This window comes from Coptis chinensis, chromosome 4 (genome assembly GCF_015680905.1).
Source record: "Coptis chinensis isolate HL-2020 chromosome 4, ASM1568090v1, whole genome shotgun sequence".
Lineage (NCBI taxonomy): Eukaryota > Viridiplantae > Streptophyta > Magnoliopsida > Ranunculales > Ranunculaceae > Coptis > Coptis chinensis.
In genome coordinates, this window is record NC_141459.1 from 19,553,841 (window position 1) to 19,575,733 (window position 21,893).

The 21,893-nt window shown below is 38.1% G+C and overlaps 1 protein-coding gene across 2 annotated transcripts; it reads right to left on the reverse strand.

Moving 5' to 3' along the window:
* Positions 1–714: 714 nt before the first annotated feature.
* LOC147502417 (Leucine-rich receptor-like protein kinase family protein) lies at positions 715–5,971 on the reverse strand. 2 transcript variants are annotated; one of them, XM_086607240.1, is made up of 3 exons: positions 4,875–5,971; positions 2,868–4,445; positions 715–1,483 (listed from the first exon to the last, which is right to left on the reverse strand). In XM_086607240.1, the coding sequence occupies exons 1-3, from the start codon at positions 5,833–5,835 to the stop codon at positions 906–908; spliced, it is 3,117 nt and encodes a 1,038-aa protein (XP_086463366.1). In that variant the 5' UTR covers positions 5,836–5,971; the 3' UTR covers positions 715–905. The 2 variants fall into 2 exon arrangements, with proteins under 2 accessions (XP_086463366.1, XP_086463365.1); XM_086607239.1 differs by having other exon boundaries at positions 2,868–4,511.
* Between the last annotated feature and the right edge of the window lie 15,922 nt (positions 5,972–21,893).

A 21,893-nucleotide genomic window follows, 5' to 3' on the forward strand; every position in this document is an offset into this window, starting at 1 on the left:
CTATTTATGTTAAAATTGATTTTAAAAACATAAATATTTCTATATAATGGTTTCCAAACGCTCCTAAACAATATTTTTTATATCCAAAATCAATCGAGACTCATAAATTCATAATATAAAATGGATTATCATAATAGTTGTCAAACGGCGCCTAATTGATAACTGACTTGTAGCTCCGTCATTATCCTTTTGGTCCATTTAAACTGATCCAAGCCCAATTACTTCGTAATAGGCCAGGAGTTCAGGACAAATATAAGGACTATCAATGGGCCGGATTTGAGCTGCACATACAACGGTCCAAGTCTCCATAACAAACAAACAACAAATTTTGCAAAATTGCAAGTCAGCTAAGCTAGCTCTGTCATTTTGGTTGTGGTATGGGGTTCGGGATAATCGTTATGGTGTTGGAAGGAAATTTATGGAATGAGCTCAATATGTGCATTTGTACATAATATTTTGCGTATTATATGTTCTGTGGAGCATTCTTGGCTGAGTCCATCACAAATGTCTTACTTTGCATAAATGTCCAGAGGGTATCGTACTTTAAGTTCTTCCCATTGCCGTGCATAACAAACGACTTCATAGTATTTTTATAACTTGTATGTTTGCATCAATATTATTGGCAAAGTAATTGTCACAAGAAAATATGAGAAATAAATCAACAAGCATATAGACAGAACAAAAGTCTACAAGAAAGACCAGTGCACAACTTGGTAAGATTCAAACCCAATCTCAAATAATCTTAATCAATCAATGGATCAATCATCCCTTTACAACAACAAAAGAAAATGTTGAGTAACCCAGATCAGTGGTCGTGAAACCCCACCTTAAAAAATAGAGGGAAAACAACAGAAGAAGAAAGCTAAAGTCAGAAAAACCCTAATTCCAACACATGTACAAAATTTTCAAAGAGATATAGAGCATAGATCCTCAAAAACGGTTCTGATGCTAGGCCTTTCATTTACAGGAAGAATACATTTAAGCGATGTAGCAAGCAATTCATCCATCGCTTTTGAAGGCTCCTCCCCATTTGCAATATCTCTGTCAAAGCAATCCATTCCACGTCCTTCGTTAGCACATAGCCGAACCCAATCTGTGAGATCAACAGCGCCTGACTGGCCAGATATTATATCACCAGCACTTCTTCTGGTTAAGAGTTCCATCAGTATGACTCCCAGTGCATACACGTCTGCTTTATATGATGGTATAGGTTTGGGTGCAGTAGTAAGCTCTGGGGCTCCATACCCCAGTGCTCCCAAGTTCAATAGCTGCTCTGCAGTGCCAGCAGGTGTCATGAGACGGTGGAGACCATAGTCTGTGAGACGGGCAGTGAGATCAGGGACCGTCAAGAGTACATTTGTTGGTTTTAAGTTACCATGAGGCAGGCCCCTATCATGGAGGTAACATAAACAGCGAGCAACATCCACTGCAATTTTAAGTCTTTGGCTGAATGACAAACGGGAGTATCTTCTTGGTGTAGTCTCTGGAGAAGGTAAAATAGAATCAACAATACCGAACTGAGTAACTGACATTAATGTATGCTGTTAAAATATATAACTAGAAATAAAAATAATAAACTGAACGTTTTTAACTAAAAAATGGTAGGAGAAGATTAGAACAACCACACAAACAGCTAAAGAAGACATGTAGGGGTTCCAAACTTTCAATTTTCTCGATCACAAAACGTTGGTTATTGATGGAGGGTTGAGAGATAAAGGAAAGCTTCCTTTTGTTTTTGCATGTTTCCAGCATACTGTAACAGTGTACGAAATTGTGTGTATGTTGATCTTACACAACATGTAAGGTTTATTTAGTTCGATCAGAAAGGCAACTCAACTTGAGGTTTTAATTTTCTTTCCCCTATTCACTCCACAATAAAGCTTACTCCTGAAATCACCCCCGGGCACCAAAGAAAACTCAGCTCAAGTACGACAATTACTTGGATGACCCCGAACAAATCATTTACATATTTCTATCTGCAAACTTATAGAAAACCAATAACTATGCCCTTGAACACCTAGCAAAAAAACCACTATTCGGAATTCCAAACAGAACTTTGGACTTTATGGTCTAATCCAAGTTATATCACAACTCTATACTTGACTAGGAACATCATAGAAACTAGCTCCCTTATTCAGAACCAAGCAATACATGGTGATATATTTACAAAAACATAATTTTTCTTTTCCCTTTTAAGCAATTCAAAATTTAAACAACAAATGATTTACTAGTTTCTAAAATATGGATGGAATCAACTAAGATACTACAAACCAAGGCCAAAAATATCGATATATCGCCAATATATATACGTTTTTGAGGTACTTGATATGGATATATTACTATATATCGGATGGATATATTGACATAATTTCAAACTAATATATATCGTATTTTCCGATATATCAATATATATTGTTGACTTTGACCGACTTTTGACCAATTTTTTATTAATATATCTAATATTTCCTATATATATTGACAATATTTCTGATATATTCTGATATATCGACAAACAAAAAAAATTGACCAGTCAACAAAAAGATATATATCAATCGATATATCGATATATCCAATATATATCGGTTTTTGAGGGATCCCGATATAGAAATATTGGGCCCTGCTACAAACTTTCCATTCAACACTGGTATATAACCTAGATTAGTAACGCAGTCCTGTTGCAGGTTAATTGTGATAAGGATAACACTTAAGCAAAGAATGAAACTCAATAACCATATAACTCAATTATCGCTACAGAGTAAAACTTGTTACTTGTAATGGACAGTAACACCAATATTCCCAAATCCAATCAACGACCTTTAATATTAGATAATTTAACGATAAGAATCAATATGATTTTAAACTCTTACCATAAAGGTGTAGGCTCAAGCTATCTCCATGAACATAGTCTGCTAGAATCAGCCTTTCTTGTTCCCTCGGACCCCAATAGTAAGCCCTTAGTGAGACAACATTTGGATGTCTAATAGCTCCAATTTTTTTAGCTTCCCTGGCAAATTCTTTTTTATGCTTAACAAGACCTATACGCAGCCACTTAACTGTCAACATATGACCACTATCCAGAGTAGCCTTGTACAACGTCCCATGGCTGCCTCTGCCAAGAACTTCTGCTGGAGCACGTGACAGTTCCTCAGCTGTAAAGACAATTGAGCTGTCCAAGAAAAAGAGCTCTCCAGCCAATCGATCTGGGGAGTTCACGACGGGCTGTTCACCTACTTCAATTAAATTGGGCGAGGAAGATGACCCTGGAGATGATCTCCATCCAGAGGTCGGATCATTCTCCTGTAAAACAGGCTTACTAGATTCTGCACCCCCAATTATTTTCTCTGGTAGGCCACGCTCCACAGTTTCATTTACAAAATCTTTTCTCCCAGAAATAGATCGTGCATTTGCAGTTAGTAAGTGATCATTAGAAAAACTTAACGAAGTTGCAGGTGGATCAGTGTTTCTTTGGAACGTAAAAGGTGAACGGCGAGCTAACAATCCATTAACATCTCTGCTTATATTTTGACTGCCAAATCCAGAGCTTCCTTGATGAAAGTGTGCACGATAATACGCCAATAAAACAAATGCAATCATTAAAGTAGCGCCAACAGAGGCAATAATAATTGCCACTCTAACAGCAGATTTGGAGTTATGATGTTTTCCGGTTCCGATAGGAACCCCAGAACCATGGTCATGAGGAGGTATGTCACCTGGTAAGATAAGTGAAGGATTTCCAGGACGAAAAGAGGAGACAGGAAAGTTCCTTAAGTTATGAGGAACATAACCTATTAAATCATTATTCGACACATTGAGAACCTTTAGATTTGATGTCAACCTCTCAGGGATCTTACCGTTGAATTTGTTGTTGGACAAGTTCAGATACTCCAAGAAACTAAGATTGCTCAATTCATCTGGTATCTTTCCTGATAAACCATTCTTTCCCAGATCTAATAGTTTGAGCCTCCCCATATTACCAATATCCGAAGGCAAAGAACCTGTTAAAGAGTTACTCGAGAGATCAAGTGATTCTATCTGGGGAGATGAAGGCAAAACTAATAATTCAGTTGTGTGTGACCCTGGAAAAGGTATTGGTCCACTAAATTGATTTCCTGACAAATTCAGGTTTGTCAAGGTCTGTATTGTGAGGAATCTACTTGGAATAAACCCTGACAATTGATTTGAGCTGAGATCAACTTCAGAAAGCCTTGAAGAAATTCCTAATGCAACAGGCAGATCACCCACTAAAGAATTATTACTAATCTTAATAGATATTAGTTTCTCAAATTGGGTAGTCAACATTGGAAAGCTTCCTGACAAAACATTTGAACTCAGATCAATAACTTCCAGTGATTTTCCCCAATTTTGAATAACAGATATGTCTCCAGAAATCAGATTCCTGCTCATATCAATAACCGCACACACTCCCAAAGTAGATGGCAGACTCCCTGATAACACATTCGATGAAAGATTCAAAACCTTAAGAGATGTGGAGTTGATATCGTAAATTAAACCTGTGTGCATAAAAGAAGTATATCAGAATCATTGGATAGACTTACCATGCTACCAACAACACTCCTTTTCCAAGGTCAAAAGTAAATGTGCATATCAGAACAATCATAGCAGACAAAAGGAAACACACACACACACTAACACTAGGGGCAGCGCACATTATACAGTTGGCTCATTGTTTGCAGTTTCAAGATCCATAGTTTCTCACAATCAGGTCTTAGCAAATATTACAAACAGAACATAGCATGACAAATGAAAGCATGAGCATTTGGAATAACATCTAAGCAAGAAACAAGGAAAAAAACAATTTAAAGGCATGCCTAATGTTCAAGCGATAATAAGGAGGATGCAAAAACACCTCTTACCTGAAAATCCATTGTGACTGAGATCCACTTCTTCCACCGGAATGGAACCAGCAAAAAACTCTTCAGGCATAGCACCATACAGCTGATTACTTCCAACCCTTAAAACTCTAAACACCGACAATGAACCAAATGAAGGTAGCTGTCCTCTAATCCCATTATTCCCCAAGTCTAAGACCTCCAAGTTCCCAAACAACTTGATCAAATCTTCAGAAAAGAAATCCCCATCGATTTTGTTATGACTCAAATTCAGATACCGAACCGTATTCGCCAATCCCAAGATCTTCTCCGAATCAATCGAAAGCTCACCATAAAACCCATTATAGCTCAAGTCGACCTGTTCCACATTCCTCATCTGAGAAAACAAATCGCCAACATTCCCCCAGAGCTCATTCGAATGCAAATCCAACACCTTCATCTGATTCAAATTACTTAAACTAGGAAACCCACCATCAAACTTATTCGATGAAAGATTCAAATAATGTAGATTCCACAAATCATTAATCCTAGCTGGAACTGGCCCGTAGAAAAAATTCCTGGACAGATCCAAACGTTCTAAACTAGTCATCGAACCCAATGCCGGAACCAATCTACCACTCAAAGTATTCCCAGAAAGACTCAAAATTTTCAACATTTTCAATCCAGTCAATGTTGAAAACTTCAACTCCCCAATTAACCCCAAATCATCTAACATAACACCAATGACATTCCCATCTACTTGATCACAAGTAACACCAAACCAGTTAACAGGACACCCATTTGAATTAACATCATTAGAAGTTAAATTCCAAGTAGTGAAAACATTCCCTAATGGATCTTCTCTAATCCCTTTCTTAAATTCAAATAAAGATCTAACTTCAGCTTCACTTGTACTACTACACTGTACTGTTACTACTACTCCTACTACATTGAATAAAAACAAGTAGAGTGAAATGGCGTACCTGAAATTGAGATGTGCACTCATTTTTCTTGTGTTTAGAATGAAACCCTAATCATGAAGAGAGAGAAAGTTTTTGAAAGTTAGGGTTTTTATTTATATTTTTTTAATTTTTTTTTGGTGGGTGTCAATAAAATTGTGTTGGTTTGGTAGTGACTACTGAGTGAATATAATAACTACAGTCTGTAAAGAAGAGTTTGTTTATTTGTCTTGTCACTGTCTCTTCCAACATGGTGCAATATGCCATGAAATCTCGGAGATTTTATGGTGGGTCAACTATAATATGTTAATTAGTAAAAGTCAAGTTTTTTGTTTTTTGTTTTTTTTTTAGGGAATCAAATTGGTTGGCAATGGAGCATTTTCATATATATTTTTTATATTGGTTCAAGTGTTTGGCAAGCTGGCTTGGTGAATCAAATCTTGAAATACTATACTATATTAGAATAAAATCACCTCTGTACAGTGGAAATTTAGAATGAACAAAACTAAAAAAAAAAAAATCTCGAATACCACGTTGGATGCTAGAAGCACTTAAATAAAACTGGAACATTGATCACAAACTCCATTGAGTGCCAATTCTTGTGTTACTGCGGCAGTTTTTTTGTGTTTACGACACTAAGGTGCTGAAAATGAAAGGGAGTTAGAGCATTTGCAATGCAGGTGATAGTTTTCCCCCCCTCTATCACCGCCACCTCATCACTTTTCACCCCCCCTTTTCACCAACCCGGTGAAAAACAAGGTGAAGTTGTGCAATGCAGAGGTGATAAAAAATATTTCGGACGGGATGTTGGATTCCGTCTGGAGGTTTTTGATACGGAGACGGAATGTAACATCCCGTCGATATTTTATAACGAGGCGGGATGTAACATCCCGCCCGATGGCTCAATATCAACAGTATTTAACAGGCTCCATTTTCACTTCATTTCCGCCTAAAATTCGATTTTGTAGCCTCCATTAACAACCTTTTAACACAAATTTCCATTCATAATGACTTCTCCACCCCCAACCCATCCCCACCAACCTCACCACATGAAGAGCATTCCTCGATGGTTTGGAAATGTTAAAATTTCCAAAAAAATGGGCAAAAGGATCGCCGCCGAGAACGCGTAATGTGAGGAGGACTAAATTGAACTTGGGTTTAATTTTCCACCGCTTTGTGAAATCGAGGAACACCCACCATTAGCGTCAACATCGGTCCGACACGTAGCAAATCGAGTGGCGGAATCTCAAGTAAGTTTTTGATTTTTTTTTTATGTTAATTATTATTATTTATGTTAGTTTATATTAAGTTTGTTGTTGTGTAATTAGTTTGAATTTGTCGTATTATTTTTAAAAAAAAATAGTTGTAATTATATCGTATTGCGTGTTTGTTGAATGTAGGAAGTACACTTATGGAAAGTGCGTTGTGCACTTTCAAATGTTGTGTCGTGGTGGCGTTGTATGAAATAAAAAACGGATCCTAATTTTGTCACGGTTACCGATATTATATCCGCCACACCATTTGGGAGTTTTTTTAATTCTAATTTGGGACAAAATGATCAGGCGTTGTTGTTTGGGATAGTTGAGCGGTGGTGGCAAACTACCCACACATTCCATTTCCCATGGGGTGAGCTTGGGATTACCCCTCTTGATTTCACAATGCTCACGGGTATCCCAATTGGTTATGGAGATGCCGTTCCTTTTGATGAAACTTTAGAGGTTTTTACTACGGCGATGAGTTTCTTTGAAGGTTTTGATTTGGTTGAAGATGATGAGCAAGACGAGTTTTTGAGATTATCTACCGAAAGCAGTTTAAGGGATGAGCTATAAATATGAGTTGGTTTACTTGAGATATTTGAATAGACTCAAGGAGAAGCCGAAAAGACTATCATATTGGTGAGGAGTCGATCCATGAGTATGTATCGTGCCTTCCTCTTCTACTTTGTTGGTGCGGTATTATTTGGATATGCCGATAGTTATTTACGATCGGGTGGATGGTATTTGTCTCGGGCGTAGAGAGGATGTGGGATTATATTTGGGGTCAATCCATCTTGGCATACCTTTACCGGGCTAGACCTCATGATTGAGACGAAAAGTCGCTAAAGGCAATTTCCAGCGGCTTTGTTTGGATTATACCGTAAGTCTTATTTATTAAGTTATTGTTTCATTTCATTTATTTATCTAATTATTAATGTTGACATGTTTATATATATATTGATATTGTATTTTATCTATTGATGCCGATTGGTGGTAATGAAAGCATTTTAATTGTGATGCATCCCTGTGTTGAAGAGGTTGGAAGAGGATGAGACTCATGGCCTGATTCCACGTATTCAAGCATGGGGGTTTCATCGTGGCAGAGGGGTATGGGGACCTATCGCGATAATATTCATAACACTTCGTCGCCAGATTGAGCTTTTAGGAGCTAGTCGAATTGAGTGGCAACCCCGGGCCGAAGTCCTTCATCTTTCGGACCCCTTTATGCGGATATTCCGGATGTTCCAGAGAACACCGAAAACGTAGACTATCATCATATATGTGTCATAGAGCAAGGTTTCTTTCTCACCGCTTAATGATACTTATAGGGTCGATCATTTGCGATGGTACCTTGGGGACGGATGTTGGCGGCAAGTATCCGGAGAGATTGTTATACCTTACCCACCACCTATAGATATGATGCCCTCGATATTCTTCCCCGCCGTTCTTTCACACTATAGAGCAAACCCAAATGAGTGGCCGACGCGATCGCTTTTCAGTTTTATTTACTATGACTTATATTGGAAGAGGGTTGGTCGAGGTCTCTTGCTAGGTGCGTTATACCGGGCACCAATTTTGAAGCGGGTTACTTCGGAGCATTGAGAGGCCGACATTCATTTCCCGAGGAGGAGTGGAGTTGCCACCATCCGACCGTGGTGTTTCATGATATTCGGATGCCGCAAAGAACTCCACGATATTTGATGATGATGACCTTTGGCATTGGAGCATGATTACTTCTCGGGGGCAAGATATGAGAATACCTATTCCACCGTAGATGCCTTGATGGTAGCAGATTTTGTCTGATTCCGAAATTAGCCGAGGTTAGTATGATTTGAATTTATTTATGATTTGTTATTATTAGTATTCACTATAACCCCTAACTTTCATTTGTTTTGTTAGCGGGATGAAGTAAGGTCGAGCTCCTTAACTACTCTCTCGGTTATGCCATGCGTGAGTCCTTCATGGAGTCCTCTCCGCAGATTTTGAGTACTTACAAGAAGAACGTGAATCGAACTTTGCGGCTTGAGAGACGTGTGCAAGAGTTGGAGAATCTTTGGAAGTGGAGTACCTCAAGCTCAAGCTCAACCGAGAGGCGACAACGACGTAGGGGAGAGCTCTTCAACCCAGCCTTCGTAGGGGGGGAGGAGGTCTGGAGATATTTTTGTAGTTTGTAATAACCGGCGTGCCATTACTTGTCTTATGGCGTTTGGGATTGTTGTTTGTAATGAATTTTTGATTAGCGTGTTTTTCTTTGATGAGTTTTGGATATGAATATGTCATTAAACAAAGGAGGTTATGTCCAATTTTTTTTAGAAATTATAAGTTAGTTTTTTTACCGAGTTTCTGTGTTAGACTTGGGTGTTGTTCATGATTGTTGTTTGTCTTATTTATTATTTTCAAAGTATATTAGCAGGTTTTTTATATGAATATGTCAATAAAACAAATGAGGTTATGGCCAAAAAAAAATTAAAAATTTATAAGTTCGTATGTTTCCAAAAATGGAACATTCGTTTCGCTCGTTTCACATTCGTTTCACTCGTTTCACATTTGTTTCACTCATTTCCTGTCTTTGTTGAAACAGAAAATTTTTAGTTTGGAATATCACTCATTTTTGCAGGTGGTTTGGTTCCGACGAGTTAAAGGACAGAATAGTGTATGGGGATACCGAGACGGAATGTAACATCCCGTGTCTGGTTTTATAGACCGAGACGGAATGTAACATCCCGTCTGGTTTTTAAGCCCTCCTCCCTGCACATTTTACTATTCCAAACAATGCAATTATGGATGGGGATGGTGGCCCATTTGGAATTATTGAGGGTACATTTGGATAGACATTTGGATACAATGTGTTGTCACTTGGAGAGTGAACAAAAATCTAATAAAATGTGTTGTCAATTGGTAAGTGGAGCAAAATCGAAGTATCACATGTGACCTTATCATATGTGACCTTACCTTTCATATTTCGTTTTACTCTTCTTTCTTTTAGATCAAACAAACAACACGACCATCTTCTTCCCCACAACCAAGCTAAAAATAGGAAAAATGTCTAGAGAAGAAAGAATTGCATATAACCAAAGGTTATGGGGAGGATCTAGTAGTAATAGTTAGATCTTACGGTTTCACCGGTCGCCTTTCGGTACTTCTGAAGATGACTACATGGAAAGAGTAAGAGATGAGCATAATGATATGATGAGGCGAAAGAGGAGGAGGAGGTTGCAGTTATTATCCTTCTTTGGGGGCATTAATGACTCAAGCGACCATTGAAATTGAAGATGTGGATACGCATAAACGCGGTGGATCTGTGGAAAGCAGAAAGTACACGTTTAGAGATGGTGGTGATTTCAAGAAACAAAAGATAATAAGGGATTACTTCACAACACCTTGTAGGTGGCCTCCTCATAAGTTTAGGCGAAGGTACGGGATGACAAGAGAGCTTTTATGTATATGTTGCATCTTCGTTGCATCATTCGACGATTACTTTAAAGACAAGGTGGATGGATTAGGGTCGCAAGCAATTTCCGGGTTACAAAAGGGACTAGCCGCTGCGGTTGCACAATTAGCAACCGGGTTGTTCTTCCGATTCAACGGATGAGTATTTACAAATTGGAGATTCCACAGCAAATGTATCTATGAAGCGTTGGTGCAAGGCAATTATCACGGGCGTTTGAGGAAGAGTACTTGAGACGACCAAGTGAGGCGACATTAATCGCTAGGATATTAGCTGAAAATGCGGCAAGGGTTTTCCAGAATGCTTGGATCAATCGATCGTATGCCTTTGGGTGTGGAAGAATTGCCCAAGTGGATGGGCTGGAACACATGTAGGGTACAAGAAGGAACCAACTTTGATACTTGAAGCCGCTGGAGACAAACATTATTGGATCTGGCATTGCTTCTTCGCCTACCAGTTAGAGATAATGACATGCGTGCTTCATCGTTCTCATGTTTTGAATCATTAGAGCAAGGTGAGGCTCCCTGCTGTTGCATTTAATGTGAATGGTAATGACTATGATATGGGATATTATCTTGTCGATGGTATTTACCCAAAATAGGGCACATTTGTTCAAGCCATTCGTTATCCAAGAAATAAGCATGAAAAGATCTTTACTCAACGCCAAGAAGCCGCAAGAAAGGATGTTGAAAGGACGCGTTTGAGTTTTGCGCACGATGGCATATTGTTAAGGCTTCGCGCGCGTTGTCATAGTGTTGTTGTTCTTGGAGATATAATGAAGGCATGCATTATAATGCATAATATGATTGTTGAGAATGAACGTGAAAGTGGAGTTTGGAATTGGAAAGGTCGAGGAAAGAAACAATACCGCGCGCTCTTCGGGAAGATGATGGTTTTCATTTTGTCTATCAGATGATTGAAGCAAGAAATAAGATCAGAAATGAAGTTACACATACTAATCTTCAAAAGGAGTTAGTTGAACATATTTTTAATTGGACTGGCATTGAAGAAACAGCAGATCCGGTACCAATTTATGATCCAAATTGGTCGGATCCAGATGAGGGAGAAGGAGGCGAAAATTAAAATGAAAATGAAAATGTATTTCCTATGTATTTCCTAACGTGAACTATTAAGTTCCAACGTATTTCCTATGTATTTCCTAATGTATTTCCTATGTAGTTCCAACGTATTTAATCAGTTGTATTTTAATAAACTATATTACAATGTATTTTAATTTTATTGGTAATTGTATTTCTATGAAAATAATTATATTGGACGTAACATACATAGTGCATTAATTAAAAAACACAGTTAGATAAAAATACATAGTTCATTAATTAAAAATACAATGAAATTAAAATACATAGTGCATTAATTAAAAAGAGAAAGTGAAATTAAAATACATAGTGCATTAATTAAAATACATAGTGCTTTAATTAAAATAAAATACTAGATAATTAAAATACATAAGCTTAGTTAGAGCTAGAACCACCTCTAGCCCTTCCCCATTCAAAGACGTATTTCAGCTTGTTGTTGCTCGATTATAAAAGCGGTATCGGGATGGAGGACACTTGTATCGGTCGCTAAAATCTTAGCTTCATATTGCATCTTTTGAAGCCGATTTTTTTCCAATTGAACCTGATTTTTTTCTGCTTGAATCCGATTTTTTTCTTCTCTTGCCATCACAGTTCTTTGACCATATGCAAGTTCCCTTTCCCTAAGTTCTAAGCATTTTTGTGTTTCATTTGCATCCTGTGAAAATGTATCCTCTAAACGTGTAAAGTAACCCTCCAACATACCAAATGATTTTTCTTAGTTCCTTTTTTCTTCGATCCAAGAGGACGCTCCATTTCTTTTGGACGCTCTATTTCTTGAGAACCCTCCAATTCAACTCCACCAACACTTGGTGAATTAGAAGTTGAATCTTCACCATCATTTTTGCGACCTTTTCCCTTTGTGGGGCGGCTTGACCTTGCCTCAAAAACGTTACTCCACTTTGGATTATCCTTGAGTATAACGTAACAATGATCAAGTGAAAAAGCCGATTTTTCTTGTAGTTGGTACGTCATCCTTGCCTCGGACAACTAAAAAAAAAAAAAATGGTGGTAATTAGACTAAAATAATCATTAGGACTAAGATAATTAAACTGCAATAATAATAATAAGATAATACTAGACTAAGACTAAAATGGAAATAATAAATACACTAAAATAATTAGACGAAGACGGAAATAATTAGACTAAGACTAAGATAATCAATAAATTCCAAATTGACAACGTTGTAATTACCCGGCTTTGTATTGTTGTACCACTTGCATGTCGAGCCTCCACCGCATTCACAATTGCAACAAATTTGTTCATCATTTTTGAAATATATTTCCACCTTCCGCTAATTGAATCGGGAGACCTATCCGACCCACGTGCTTGATTGAACTCGTTTGTTACACGATTCCAAAATCCTTTTGCATTTTGGAAAGCACCAACAATAGAGTATTCACTAATTTTTATCCAAGCAAGACATAGAGCTTGATCATCGGACATGCTAAAGTGAGCTCTCGCTTTTGCTTGAGTGCTACCACTTGCTTGAGATGCTTGAGTTGATGCCATTTGATATTTGGTTTTTTTAAGAACTGATTTTAAAGAAGAAGAAATATGATATATGATTGTTGGAAGTGTGAGTTGAAATGAAACAAATGTTGTATATATACCAAAGTTTTTTATTTTGACCGTTTTTTTGACCGTTATGACTTTTTGACCGTTGGTACACTAGCCGTTAGGACTCCGGACGGGATGTTGGATTCCGTCTGGTGAGTTTTGTAATCCAGACGGAATCCAACATCCCGTCCGAAGTTAACAAGTCAGTGATAAACTCGGTGGTTGGTTTCACCTTGTTTTGAACTCGGGAAAACTATCACCGAGTTTATCACCCAGCATTGCACAGCCCTTTTGGAGGAAAGTAGGTGATAGTTATCACTTCCCCCCCTCTATCACCTGCATTGCAAATGCTCTTATGAGTCTAAATTTGTTCACCAGCAATTAGTCCATATGTTAACACAACAGTTGGTTTTTAAAACATTTTAACTATTTTCTTATTAAAATATTTTTATAATAAAATTTTACCAAAAATGAATTATCAAATTTTTTTCCTTTATGAGCAACCTGCCTCCGTGTTTTTATTTCTACCAAAACATCGAAATCAAAAAGAGAAAAAAGAACTCACATCTAAACTTGTAATTGTTTCTTTGGACCACCATATATATCTCTTTAACATATTATTTCTTGGTTACCATCCTTAATTCTAGTGCGTGCATCAATACCATTAGAAATTTGACTATAAACAGCACATTGATGAGATTCAATCGTTCAACATACTTTATAGAGTCCAGACTTACGTTCAAGATCAAAAACAATTAGAAGTACTAATCAACTTTAACCAACAGTGGAAATAGCTATAAGGTACAATCAAACATTCTAGAATTGAAGGTTATATTACATGGACAATTGGGTTTCATAATCTAATTTCTTTACATAAACAAACTTTTTTTTTCTGTGCATAAGTTCCATTAGATAGGCTTGCAATCTGGTTTGGTGGAGAAGAGATAGCGCAAATGCAAATGATATTGTTGGATTTACCAGTACACATTTCCTTTTGGGTAGATTACTCTAAATTTTATTGATTATATAAGTTTAATTAGAAAATAATTTAAGTGCATAATATTAATAACCAGCTGCCGACTTACATGTGGACCCGTGAGAGTGCTGGTAGGGGTTGCTGGTGAACAAATTGGGACTCCTAATACTGTACAACATAAGTAGTACAAGTGTACAACAACAAAAAGTTGTTCAAAAAATGAGGAAAAGAACAACAGCGTGTTAAAAAGGCTGATCTGCAACAGAAAGCACTACCACAGTTCCAGTTTGAAAGAAAAAGAGCGAATAAAACAGATTGATTTTATGGAATTATTACGAATACTCTTGCTTTGTGCTGCTATGTGCAGTTTGGTCAATTTTGCACACATTATTCCAGTCCAGGAACCTACATTGGCATCACGTGGTTTGATACTTTATATGATATATACTTGGATTACTTGCAATTTAAAAATTGGCTAGAAAGAATTTGAGAATTTGATTCCAGTTATATGTAGCTCCACAGCCTCCACTTGAGATCTGAATATCTGATAGAACTGGAAAAGAATAATGTATACAAAATCCACCCATGTCTTTGTCCATGACCATGCGCAAATGTGTTACATTCCTAGTCCATCTCTTCAGCCTTGTGAACTGCAAAGTTAGCCACGGCATCTGCAGCATAGTTTGCTTCCCTATAATTCCATCGCATGATAAAATTCCCCTCATTCGTCATATCACGAATTTCCATAATTATGTCATGAATTAGAGCTGGAGCTTGAGATTCCTTGTTAGTTACGATTCGATGTAGTAGGCTACAATCCATTTCCACGACCACATTATCAAGGTTTAATTCTCTGACAGCTTTGATTCCTATCCTCAGAGCCAAAGTCTCCGCCATCAAAGCTGATTCATATGCAATTGGAACTGCCATAGCCAATATAAATTTCCCGCTATCATCTCTTAATACAACACTAGCCCCAGCAGCTCTAGGATTCCCATGCGATGATCCATCAGTGTTTAGTTTATACCACCCCCTTGGGGGGCAGTCCCATTTGACACCAATCTCCATCATCTTATGCTCATTAGAGTTGTTTCCACCATCAATTTGCTCCATTGTTGCTGCCATCTTTTTGGATTTTATCACACATCCCAGTGGAAATTGCTTTTTATCGGTGAACTTTTTTTCATTTCTTGGGAGCCAGATATACCAAAGACTAGGGGTGGCAATGGGTCGTGTTGGGTCGGGTTCGTGTCGTGTCGTGTCATATTCGGGTCACGTGTTAAGAGAGCAAACCCAAACCCGACCCAATTACTAATCGTGTCGAGTTTATCAAACCCAAACCCAACCTGCATGTATAACGGGTTACCCAACGGGTGACCCGCTAAGATAGTGGGTCAATTTTGGATCAGTTTCGGATTGGGTTCACAGATAACCTGTATACAAAATATTTAGTATTTCACAATTTTATTTACCAAAAATATATATCTAAAAAAAAATGTATTAATTATAAAAAGCATATCCGTAATTCAATTACATATCTATGAAAATAAAATAATGAAACATATCTTTATCAAATGAATCAATATGACGGCTGATCATTTTCCTTTTAGTCGTTTATTTTAGGTTGTTGGGATTATGAGATCTAAAAAAAAAAAAAAAACATATCTTAAAACAGGTCATACAGGTCACGGGTTGATTATCCGACCTATTAGACCCGAAAACTAATCGGGTCTACTAATGGATTACCCGAGTTAACATATGTGACCATAACCCAACCCATTTATTTGACGGGTTCGGCGGGTCAACCCTTAAATGACCAAAAAAAAAAAAATTCAATCCAAACCCGCTAATTTCGTGTCGGGTTAGTGGGTCGTGTACAAAACTGCCACCCCTACCAGAGACCAGCACCCAATATTGTAATCCATGTTCTTGAATCATCAGCACTTCCAAGGCATTTCATCATATGGTTTAACCATTCACTCATCTGGGTGATGTCGAAGTGTGCAATGGATACTGACAGTCCTAATCCCAGCCATACAGCCCTCGCAAAAGGACATTGGATGAAAAGATGCTTTAGTGATTCTTCCTCTTCCAAACACAGTGAACATCGAGCCTCAACATGGAAACCCCGATGACGTAGCAAGCCAGCAGTCGGAAGCAATTGATGTGTAAACTGCCACAAGAAAAATCTCACCTTTTGCGGAAGGTTGAGTTTCCATATTTTGGAGAAGATAGGAACTTTCTCTTTGTTTGGTTCACAGTAATCTTGCATCATGGTATAGGTGCTTTTGACATCATATCTCCCATATTTATTAGACCACCAGAAGGTAGAGTCCTCTTTTGCTATGATTGTAAGAGGGATAGAGATGATCCTTTTCGCATACTCATGTAGCTAGAACTCCCTGATAAGTCTCATATTCCATTGTCTATGGACTGGATCAATGAAGTCGCACACACGGTCCATCAGGCAACCAGTCGGTTTTTCAATCAAGGGGATTTTAATAAGAGTCCCCGGAATCCAGCTATCCCTCCACGCTCGTATTGAGATGCCATCCCCAACCTTCCATCTCCTTCCTATAACCAACATATTCCTGAGATAATGCATAGATCTCCAAGTTCTTGATGCACCTGTGGTAAGATGGGCATGTATAAATTGTTGGTTCTTGAAGTACTTATCTTTCATTTGTGTTGCCCATAATGATCTATGATTGCATAATTCCCATGCCTTCTTCCCCAATAACGCCAAATTTTGCATCTGAAGGTCCTTGATTCCCAAACCTCCGAACTAGAGTGGTGTACACGCTAAGTCCCATCCAAAGTAATGCATTTTCCTTTCCCCCGGTTCTTGCGCCCATAGGAAATTCCTTCTAATTTTATCCATTTCCTCAATAATGTTCATCGGTAATTGGATACATGTCATGATATGTGTAGGTAATGCCGACAAGACAAAGTTGATTAAAGTCAGTCGCCCCCCTTTGGATAGTAAGGAAGCCTTCCACGATGCTAATCTTTTGCTAAACTTTTCCAGCAGCGGCAAGAAGTGACTCTGTTTATTCTTTCCACTAAACACCAGTGGGATACCCAAATAAGTAGGGAACTTATGGGTACATGGCATGCAAAAAATCCAATGAAAAATCCTTATTTCACTCTCTGGTAACCTTTTGTGGTGAAGAAATTGTGACTTTGTTTTATTTATACTCTGACCTGAGGCCTCACAATATTTGTCTAAGCATCTATTAACTTCTTCTGCTTCTTCCACTGTTCCTTTTCCAAAAATAATGGTATCGTCAGCATACATGAGATGAGTGATCGGTGAATTATTTCTGGAGAGTTTGATGCCATGAATCAGCCCTTGCCCTTGAAGTCTATTGATATTCAGAAAGAGAACCTCAACACATAAAACAAACAGGAAAGGTGGCATAGGATCGCCTTGACGAAGTCCACGTGTTGGGGAGAAGAAACCATACATAGATCCATTGAGTAGAATAGAAAACGTTGGGCTTTTTACACAGAACATCACCTACCTGATCCAACTTTCCTCAAAGCCAAATCTAGTTAGAACCTCCTCAAGAAAAGGCCACTCAATTTTTTCATAGGCTTTGTGCATATCCAGCTTCAGACCAAAGAGTTTGGCATTCACATTTGCTCTGTTCTTGATAACATGAAAGGCCTCATGAGCTAGAAGGGCATTATCATGTATCGACCTTCCCTGTAGAAAAGCACTCTGTTGGGGACCTATAATTCGTTGGAGAATCGGTCTCATTCTTGTGACAATTATCTTTGCTATGATCTTGCAACTCACATTTGTTAGACTAATCGGCCTGAAATGCTCAGCTGTAGATGGATGTTGTACTTTGGGGATAAGCACTATATTGGTATGGTTGAGCTCTTTACTGAAGGTACTTGAGATAAAGAAGTGTTGAACAAGGGTATTTATTTTTTCGTGAATCTCCTCCCAATATGTTTTATAGAACACTGCTTGAAATCCATCAGACCCGAGCCTTGAATGATCCAATATTCTTAACCGCCTGCCAAATCTCATCATGCGAGATTGCTCTACTCAAAGAAGCATTATCCTCCTGAGTGACCAGAAGTGGGATCACATCCATTAGCATTTCATCAGTGTCAGGATTCGATGTGGTCAGTAAAGAGAAGTAATAATCTATCAAATGATTCCCAATCTCCTACCGCTGTGTCAACACCTCACCATTTAAATTCACCAACCTATTAATGTCATTTCTTCTCCTTCTATGAATCACCACAGAGTGGAAGTATTTCGTATTCAACTCACCCATTCCGTACCAGTCATGTCTAACCTTTTGTCCCTAATGTATGTCCTTCAATTCTAGAACCTCTTCATACTCCATGAGTAATTCTTGTTCTTGCTGCAGTTGTAGCTCAGTTGGACTCCCACTTCAATGTTGTTGCTGTTGCTGTTGGCATTGTTTTATTTTCAAGTCAAGCCAATTCAATTTATAGTTCAAGTTGCCAAAACTATTATGATTCCACTCAATAAGGTCGGTCCTGCATGCCGCCAATCTTTTACAGAATGTATATGAAGGAGATCCACAGAACTCTTGAGCCATAATATTTTGAATTACTCGTCGGCAACCATCGTCCTTGGTCCACATGGCCTCGAACCTGAAAGGCCTCTTAAGTTTCGATTTTGAAGGGTCAAAGATCAAATGGAGCATCTTGTGGTCTGAAGCCAATGTGGCTTTATGATATATCATAGCATTTAGGAACATTCCTCTCCAGTTGCTTGAACACAAAGCATGGTCTAGCCTTTTAGAAACTCTGTTAAGAAAACTCTGTCTGTTATTCCATGTGAAGATTGGTCCAACAAAGCCCAAATCCATGAAAACGCAATTCTGAATCATATCTGCAAAAGGTTGACATTGCCATTGGTACACAGGTCTGCCCCCTCTTTTCTCCCCTCTATACAAAATGTCATTAAAATCGCCAGCACATAACCAAGCTTGGTTATTTCCCGGGTTCAACCTTTATAACAATTGCCACTGCTCTTTCCTTACAGAGAAATCATTACTGCCATAAATTCCAGAGAAATACCAACAACAAGTACTATTTTCATTAATCTTTGCATGAATGATCTAAGAATCCACATAGTCTATCTGAAGGTCTACATCACCATCCCACAATAACCATAAACCACCAGAAAGACCTCTTGCTGGAACTACAAAAGACTGATAACCACTCCTAATATTCCTTATAATACTATTAGATTTTAATAAGCTAGCCTTAGTTTCACACAAAAAGATAATTTTTGGTCTCAACTTCTTGATAACATCTTTCAGCTCTCTTACTGTCGAGGGGAGACCCATACCTCGACAGTTCCAAATTAGACAACTCATGGCGCCTTGTGGAGCTGTTTTCGGGCAGCTACCTTCACCGTCTAAACTTTATGTCGCCTTCCAGAGAGGCCAATTGTGTTTCCATTTGAGGAAATAGAATTCTCATCACCACCTGTGTTCAAAGCTGATTTGCGCCTGTGCTCACGGTCTTGGAACATACTCCCCTCAAACTCTGTCTGACGCTGTGCATTCCTCAAATCACTATTCTCTCGATGTGCCGTTCCATGTTCAATTTCCTGTCTTTTATATTGCAAAGAGTTTTTGTCACACCCCGAATTTCGACAGAATTCGGAAAAACATTATTTGTCCCCGACTCTTCGATCTCCGAGGTGTGACGCACTCTCCACTTCCAAAAAACCCATAAACAGTTTAAATAATGCGGATAATTAAAAACCAGTAAAAATTTCAATTAAACAAATGTCCTCTTCATTACAAAAATTTACAACTAAGATTAGGTTACAAATCTCTTTTCAATAACTCCTTATTTAAAATTACAAATGAAAGTACAATTACATTGTCTAGACTGAAAATCTATATCACCTTAAGGAAAAACAAAACTTATCCTGAGATGCAATGCTAACGCAAACCACAAGCAGCAACCAATCTTCTTCATCACTAAACCTGTCAAAACTTATCAACTATGTTCATTGAATGAACACACCCGATAAGCAAACATGCAAATCGGGTCAGCATTATAAAAATGCTGGTGTGAGTAGCCCTAAAATACAACATATAATTATACATATACATACACAATCCATACGGCAGTTAGTTCCTCCATCGAGGCGCCTTAACTTTCAACGACTAATACAACATCCTTAAGTTCAATAACTAAAGGCGGTAGTTCCTCCAATCGAGGCCTTTAACTTCCCACTAACCACACAACAACCTATACTCATAATAAATAAGGCATGTAGTTCCTCCATCGAGGCGCCTTAGGTTCTAACTAGACTATAACCAGCCAAGCATATACAATCATCTATCTAAAGATACATCATTAACTAACATATTACCATAATTAGATTATTTCGGGCTTTCTTTGTGTGTCCCTAAAATCCGCGTCGTATCTATGTCTTACCTAGTTTCCCCGGCTACCACAATCGCAACCCGCCGAACATGTACATCCACATGCCTCCCTTACATAATGAGCCACTCCGTGCGTAACCACCCGGCGGGATGCCGCACACCGTAAATCCTCACACGGAAGCCAAATCTATGTAAGCACCGCCACTATTCTAAGCATAAAATATTGCATCATCGTTCTATTTTGCGAACGGAATAATCAAGCCACTATTCGCTAACGATTGCCCAACACATGGGTCAATCAACATCTTATATATACACCCAACACATGGGTCAATCATATCACATAAGCCCACACAAGGCAAATCTCATGAGTTGTGGTAGTCAGGTTCTAGGATTTTCGTTACGTAATTTATTCAGGTGTCATACGTTTATGACTCATAAGCATTTCTATTATACCACGTGCAGGTCAATTACCTTATTGCACTAAGCCACAATACATAGAAATATCTCAGTTACCTCATAACCATTTTCATTCTTTCACGTGCCAATATATTATTGCACTACACCACACTCCCGTGGGCAAATATTCACCAATACTATATTAGCATCTCACATATAAAATGATGGAGTGTATATACATTTCTCCAAGATAGTGCATTAATATAACTATCTCAACATATTATATTATGTCACAATGCTTCAACGTATCGCATACATTTTTATTATAACGTATTAGGAATATAATATCTCCTAACATCTCAATATCGTCACGTGTCAAAAATACACAACATCAAGGTCAAATCTTTCTTAGATAATGACCACCAAATTATACCAGCTTCCACAACATTTTATTACTATATGTGTCCATATAATATACACATAAAACGTAGCACAAATAAACAGTCCACAGTCCACAATCAAAGCCCAATATATATATGCTTTACCCCTACTCACGTCAAATCTAAATTAGATAATGACAAACCCAAATTATATAATATTCGACAACGTTTTATTATTACATTTATCCATATAGTCAAATATGTGAAAAACTGGAAAAGTCAACGGTCAAAGTCAACGGTCGACGGTCAAAGCCAAAGTCAACACATCATGGTCAAAGTCAAAGTCAACACATCATGGTCAAAGTCAACACATCATGGTCAAAATCAAAGTCAACCCATCATGGTCAAAGTCAACACATCATGGTCAAAGCCAAAGTCAACACATCATGGTCAAAGCCAAAGTCAACCCATCATGGTCAAAGTTAAAGTCCAATGTCAACGGTCAAAGTCAACCAATCATGCTCAAAATCAAAGTCAACCCATCATGGTCAAAGTCAACACATCATGGTCAAAATCAAAGTCAACCCATCATGG